Source organism: Physella acuta, unplaced genomic scaffold, assembly GCF_028476545.2.
Source record: "Physella acuta isolate Inbredline_101_S28 unplaced genomic scaffold, ASM2847654v3 ptg002621l, whole genome shotgun sequence".
Classification (NCBI taxonomy): Eukaryota; Metazoa; Mollusca; class Gastropoda; family Physidae; genus Physella; species Physella acuta.
Genome location: NW_026734075.1, coordinates 4,499 through 12,387, shown reverse-complemented (window position 1 = coordinate 12,387; position 7,889 = coordinate 4,499). Strand labels below are relative to the sequence as shown.

Below are 7,889 nucleotides of genomic sequence, written 5' to 3'. Positions count from 1 at the left end.
TGCATTTAAACTTAAAAATAATATGATTATAGAAATAGAATGTCACAAAGTTAACTAAAATTTTAAGACCTCATTGTATTTGTAAGCTTTTATTAATAAGTAGGTACACAATTGGAATTTTTTAACTCTTTAAATAATAAGGTGCTAGGATTTGAATTGAGAATTAATAAAGTTCGGCTTTAACAGGATGTTTATATATCAATTTTGTTTGACATTCAAAGCTTTATTTGACAGAAATAAAAGTTGTGTTGAGACTATGGAAGTTTTTCTTTAATTTTTCTATGGGTTGTTTGCTGTGGATCTGAGCTACTGAGTGGTAGACCACAAATTTGGGAAACTTTTATCAAGTCCATCTACACCACCCAAATTAATTGTTAGCTCTAGGTGTGATTTTTTTCCACCAGTTTATACATGAGGAGTCCACTTGCAAAACCTGCTAATTCACGTCAGAAAGATTTTGTGCTAATTGAATTTTGTCATTAATCTTAGAACAAAAAAAGTGTATTATTTGACACTTAAGTAAAAATGTTATAAAAGCAACTTTTTTTATAAAGCTGACAGCAAGATATGCTTGAGGACTTCTCGTATACTTTTTAGCATCGATATATATAATTCTCTTCATGGAGACCATAGTAAACACCCTGCAGCTTAACCACCACCCTCATCCCCACTTGAAAGGTGAGCTGTGGTTCACCCCGAATGTTTACAATCGTAGAGCCGGGTTAGTGACGGCCATTATGGGCAGATTATTTAGTATTTAACAATTTGAAACGAAGGGGAGGTAACAATTTCTGATAGATCTTTTCTTTGTAAACAGCTGCTTTCACTGGGCTGGAAGGGATAGTGTTGAATTCACAAATTATGAATTGCTGATAAGCAGAAAATACAACAACTAGATGGCAACATATACTACGTCGTGGTCAGCTTGTGTAAATTATTTTGCCAAAGTGGGCACATTCATAGCAGTCATCATATTTCAAATATAATTCACAAACATACTAGTTTTAAGTCTAGTACTATTGTTTGGGTCAGAACATAATACAAAACAAATAAAACAACATGGACAGCCCACAAAGGAAATTTGTTTCTTAGTCCGCAAGGATTATAGATGTGAGGTGGTCTTTCCTCTAGACCAGGGGTCTCCAAACTACGGCCCGCGAGGTCCTCTCATCCGGCCCGCTGAGATCTTTTTGTCCACGGAAAAAACGTTTGTTGGTGATGGCTGAGGAACTTTGCCCAGAAAAATCAAAGACATGCCCGGAAGAAACTGGCCCCCAACTGAAATTTGATAATTAATGCGGCCCTCGGACTAAAAAGTTTGGAGACCTTGCTCTAGACCCATTAGAACAAACTAAACTCCAGGAGTTGTTTTAAATGTTGAGGTTAGCCACTGAAGGCTCTCTTGATCATGTCTCAAATACAATTCAAGCCAAGAGATAATTTGGAAGTTGGTAGTTAAAACTGGCCTAATGGTAGGTTCTTAATTAAATAAATCTTCAAACAAACACCTTTTTATATAAAAAAATCTTTTATTATTTATTAGACATAATTGGTTTCAGTAAAGGGCAAGAAATTCAAAATAAAACAACATATTTACAGTTTGTGGTGTAATATGACATTATTTAAAATATATACATCTAGCCCTAGAGGTTTCAGTTACATGGTAACTCTTAGTGCCAATCAAAACTGGTAATTCACACACTTAGTATTTTTCTAAACAAAAACAAAACACTGATAGAATACATCATTATCACAAAAAACAAATTTTGCTGTTTTAAGGAATCTTTAAAATAAAAACCTTACCTAGTTTATTTAACTGTACTGAAATCACTTTACTTTAAAAAAAAAAATTAAATATAAAAATATCTACTCTGACTACTTACAATGAATTTTACAATTTAAAAGAATTAACTGGAGTAAATTATTTTATTCAATAAGCCTTAGTGTATATGAAAAAGTTCACTCCTTCTCCCAAGATTACTATTGTATATCTTTCAGGTTTTTTCTATTAAAACCAACAGTAGTTCTTAAAATTAATGAGCAGATTCTCAGGTAAATAATCTTATGCTTTCAGGAAACTAAATACCACTCTAAATGGGGGGGGGGGGGGGGGGGTGGTTATCATTAAAAAAACTCCCACATATTTAAAATAAATTACAAAATGGCAATGTGTACAGCTTTATTAACCTATTCCGCTATTTCAAATAGCTGATGCTATTTTGGATTGGCAATTTATCAATCAACTCCAAGAGACAGTTTCTAAATATTAGTTCTTTTGTATATAAAAAAAATATATTTAACTAATAAATGTGTTCTTTATTAACATCTTTCCTAGCATTCCCTGAGTTTTTAATTTTACTGCCTAATGATAGTGGGTTGAAAAAGAAAATTGAAACCAAGTGAAAATGATTTCAGCAAGAAATTTCCATAAAGACATTATCTTCACCTGTTACTTATGCTAATGACAGGCTGTTTTTTTTTGTATAAGGATTTTGGCCTGATGTATAAAAGATAGTATTAGATAACGTTTAGGCCTTTTTTTCCATTTCTATGCCCGTGTTCAAACAAATAACTCAAGGCCAACAACTCAAAAAGAAATGACAGATGAGTTTCAAAAATGTGGTTTCTCATTTAAAAGAGTCTCATGTTTCTCCTAGACACTGAGTATTAAAATTCTTTGCAATAAGTTAATAACAGGTCCTCAGACTTTTAAAATTAATGCATGTGTCACTTATAGGACATCAGGTGGCCTGAGGCAATAACCAATACCAAACTATGGAAATAACTAGGCGAAACCCTATTGGCAAAGAATTATATAAACACAAATTGGGATGGATTAGACCCACCTTGCACAAACCATCAGACAACACAAGACAGATAGGCCTATAAGATAAAAATCCCCAAGGAAAGTAGGCAGGCCAAAATTTCAGACGGCATTGGAGGAATCCAAAATAGGAGTAGTGGATATGTGTGGTTGTGCCTATGATTGACAGGATGACGATGATGCATAGTATAAGTAGAAAAACAAATGTTGTGCCAATGAACGAAAGGATGATGATAATGCATAGTACAAGTAGAAAAACAAACAGAAAATGTTGATCATCTGCAGCTGTAAAACTGATTGAAGATTAAAATAAAAATACTTTCTTGGATGTGTAGGGAAAGATGCATGATCAGAATATACTACCATTTTTAGTCATGTTTGACACATGTAGATCTACTTATTCTTACTCAAACAGGAAAACAAATACAATGCTGCCTGTAACATAATGCCACATAACCCTGATTGTTGATTCTGCTTCAAGTCAAATAAGAGACGGACTTAGTGGTAAAACATAACTAATAAAGGAAATGTACTGCACATTGCTTATCAGGCATTTCAGATGTAAGACAATAGTTCAAACAGTACACAAACTACTGCATCATTATTCATTTACAACTACTAGCAGCATTCTTTTTGTACATAGAGGCTGCTAAAAATGTAAGCAAAATACTAGGATAGACTAAATAATTTGGCTTTGCAAAATATTCTAATTGTGATTCCAGTAGATGAGATTCTAGACCAGTGGTTCTTAACCTTTTTTGGGGGGTGCTGAACCTCACCAGTCTCATATGAGCACTTAGCAAACCCTTCTTAATAGTTCTATCGTCCACACTGACAAAATCTGATTGTGAATCATAGAGTTGGGTGTGTGTCTTGACCTCCACTGAACTGAACCCCTGTGACTGTTTCACATGACAACTGGGGTTCGATTGAACCGAGGTTAAGAACCGCTGGTGTAGATGAATTGGCCAAGAAAAGCCTATAGATCTTGGTAGCTAAGCAATGTAATTAAAACTATGTTTTAGTACACATTGTATTCTTGTATTTTCAGACTTGGTTAAACAATCATTAAATCAAAATGACATGCTAAAAAATATTTGAATGAAATACCAGGTTTTATAGTTGGCCACAAGTTACTGGTTAACAGCCACCATTGCACATACTCAGACCCACTAACACAATATAATTATACTAAACATCCCTTCACTTGAGAAAATCCTGCCAACACTATTGACTGCTAGATCTAGACACTTAAAAAATAATAAATAAATATAAATGTTTCTCTTAATAAAACTGAGTTTTACTTATTCAAATAATTTAAAACCATAAAATATAACTGTAATAAAAAAAACAGTATATTTAACATGACTGTCCAATAGTAAGTTGTTTTTTTTACACAGAACTTAAATAGTAATTTAAGTAATTGAAAAAATACTATACTTAGCTTATACAAATTTTAAACTAAAGGTAATGTGTGTAAAAATATATTTTCTCTATGATGCAACTATCTTACAATTAATGCAAATGCTATAAATCTAGCTAGAAATAGAATAATCTTTTGTGACACAGGCTAGATTAACTTACTGTAATCTTTTACCATCATTTAATAAATACTAGGAATTAGAATATTGGTATTTATAAAACAAATACACTATAAATATATTTTCAAAACATGACAAACAACAAAACAAGAGTGACAACATTCATACACAATTAAGTAAATATTAAATTCTCCAAAAAAAAAAATTAAATGGGAATGAATTGAAGCATTAGAGACAAAACCTAACAAACTATAGTTTCAACAAAGCCTACTTTCACAACTACAATGATTTCAAATTTCAGAACAAAATGTGATTAGCCAATCAAGAATCAGACCTCACTGTAATATAACCCAGAACTTAGTTGGGTTGTTCAACAACCTCTGGTAACGATGCAGAATGACTTAATTTATGGCTAATGAATTCTTCTTCTTCAAAGAAAGGTTCCTCACAAATATTACACTGAAACACTTGTGTACCATAGTGAACTCTATCAATATGCCCCATAAGACGAAATCTCTCATTGAACCCTTTTCCGCAAATGTCACATTTGTGAGGCTTCTCCACAAGATGTGTGGCTTGATGTCTCAACAGCTTCGACTGTACAGGGAAACCTTTGCCACAAACATCACACGTGTGAGGTCTCTGCATCGAGTGTGTTCTCTTATGCCTGACAAGCTTGGAACGGTCCGGGAAACCTTTTCCACACTCGTCACACTTATAAGGCCTTGCAGTCATCGTATCGCGCAACTCCTCATGTACCCGCTCATGCCTTAAAAGCATTAACCTCTCCTGGAAAGTCTTATCACACACATCACACTTGTGGTGTTTGGAAGCATTGTGCGACCTCCTGTGTAGTGACAGCTGGTACCTCTCTGCGAATCCTTTCCCACACTGATTACACTTGTGTGGCTTTTTACAAACATGGGCCTGCTTGTGTCTGGTTAGATCCTTGTTTTTAGAAAAGCTGGCACCACATTCTGTACACTTATAAGGATTGACGTCCCTGTGCTTCCTCTCTTTATGGCGAGTAAGGTTGGACTCCAGATTGAAAAGCATGCCACACATATCACATTTGAAAGGATTTTGACCAGGCGCGTGTAACAATTTGTGTCTTGCTAATGTGTAACTGTGCATAAACTGGAAGCCGCAAATATCACAATTGAATGAAGCACCATCGATAATTCTTGGGTTTTTATGCTGTCTAGTATGAGCAATAAGTTTGTCATTACGCGAAAACCCCTGACCACATATATCACATTCAAACGGTTTTAATCCAGAGTGAATCGTCATATGCCGGTTGTAGCTGTAGCGTTTTAAAAACACCTTCCCACATACTTCACACTCATGAGGCTTCCTATTCTCATGCCTGAGTCTGTGGCGGGTATAATTTGGAAGACCTTTAATCCTTTTACCACACTCAGAACAATCAAACATCATCTTAGACTCCGCTATCTGTTGCTCAATAGACTGCTGATCAGCTTCCAGGAAATTAATTGTTTCGCTGTCCATGCTCTCCTGAGGTGGCTCTGGGTTATCTTTAGGCTGTTCAGCTTCTTCGTGAAGCACTTGTACAGGAGCTTCTGTCGGGGTTGTAGGTGCGCTGTTTTCATTTATACAGTGAGCTTTAAAATGGATTGTGTATTTGTCTTTACGGGCAAATCCTTTGCCACAAAGATCACACGAGAAGGGCTTCTCTCCTGTGTGTATTCTTCTGTGTCTGTTATAGTTGTACGTCCCAGCAAACACACCACCACAAACATCACACTTATAGGCGCTTTTCCTATTATAGGGTGGAGTTTCAAACATGACCTGATTCTGAAGATCAGAATTCTCAATTATTGCTTTTGAAGAACGTTTTCTTTTTTTTGGCACCTTGGGGGAAATCCCAATTTTAGATTTCTTTAGACTCCACCCATTAACAACACGAAAACTGCTATCATCAGATTCATCATGAAGACCAGGAGAAATCACCTGAAACAGCCCATGACCCAGGTCATTTAGGAGCTTTTCAGATTTTGTAACAGGTGCAGCAATCTGATGCTCTGTTTTGATACCTCCATTAGTTTGAAAACCCCACTTCCCATGGAAGTTTCTATTTGACAAGACAGGCTTGATATCTAGATGGGAATCATCATCATGTGAGCTTAAAGTGCTGTTGTTATTGTCACCAGTGTAACTGTCATCCATCTCCTGCTTAATGTTACTGAATTGGACTACATCATCGTCATCATCATCTTTTGAGCTGTCATTTACTTCAATAACAAAGTCCATATAACCATCATCATCTTCACACTCGACTTTTACAGCATTTTCACCTAAAAAGTGATTTGGTGCAAATTTTAACATTTCCTCCCTAACAATGTCATACTCCTTTTTTGCATTATCGTATTCTTGTTTGATGGCATCAAACTTTTCTTTAATACAATCGTATTTCATTTTAACCAGTCTAAATTTCTCTTGAACTACTTTGTATAAGCCGTCATCTTGCTTCTTCTCTCCTTTATCTTGTTTTTCCTCTTGCTTATCTGCATGATTTTGTTTGTCCTCTGACAGTGTGTGATGTTGTTCTTCTCTTTGCTTCTCTCCAAGATTTTGTTCTTCCACTGGCTTTGCTGAGTCATGTTGTTCGTCTGCAGGCTTCTCCAAATCATTTTGATTTTCCTTGATTGATCCTTCATGCTCTATTTTGAACATTTTAAAAGCAAGATTGTAGTTTCTTGAGGAACTGGTTCAAGGTACACAATCTACATCAAACTTGGTGTATATGAGGCCAGCACCTGGAATTTAAAACAAAAAAAAGTTAATTTTCATATCAAATCATATCAAAATGTGTAGCCATTCAAGTCACATAAATTATCTAATAAAAAAATTATGGAAATGAAGTCTAAAAAATTGAACAGATATACAATGATAGAAAATTCTTAATTCTGCTCATTGAGGTTATGTTTTTATAGCTAACACCAGACATGTATATAAAAATCTTGGTTGAAATAATAAAAAAAGAATATAACTAATCTTAAAAAAATGTTAAAAATCTGCCCCTCATGGAACATAGCTTTTAAGGCATTTGTATTCTGTGCTAGTCTCTAGTGTGCTTCAAGACAAATAAATTTAACATGGGTGAATGTTATGAGAATATTTAATGAACTGTTAGGCCTATACCTTTTGTTAACAACTATTCTCAACCATTCTATAAGACTGTAAGAGTATCAAAATCCATTAATGATAATATAATATGGCCCTAGTTTACTTATTCCTGGACAAGCAACAATGAAATCTACAGAGCGTAAACAACAAATCTGTCAAAATGTAGATCTATTCTAGTCCCTTAGTACAGACTTATTGCTAGGTACTAGGATTTGGCTCCCGTTTTACGATGCGCGGCGAGATTTTCCTCCCGTTACCCAAATACCGAGAGTTGGCGGACGCGCGAGTGCGAGTGTTTCGTAATTTTTATCATTCTCCGTTTTCGCCTGGTCAATTTTATTGCGAGGAGTATTTTTTTGAAGAAAAATGGACTTAGC

The 7,889-nt window shown here is 35.0% G+C and overlaps 1 protein-coding gene across 1 annotated transcript; it reads right to left on the bottom strand.

Moving 5' to 3' along the window:
* Positions 1 to 3,619: 3,619 nt before the first annotated feature.
* On the bottom strand, positions 3,620 to 7,142 carry LOC131933774 (zinc finger protein ZFP2; the record flags this gene model as incomplete). Its single annotated transcript, XM_059290352.1, is given in 1 exon segment — positions 3,620 to 7,142. A coding segment is annotated over 1 exon segment (2,337 nt). The 3' UTR covers positions 3,620 to 4,722.
* Between the last annotated feature and the right edge of the window lie 747 nt (positions 7,143 to 7,889).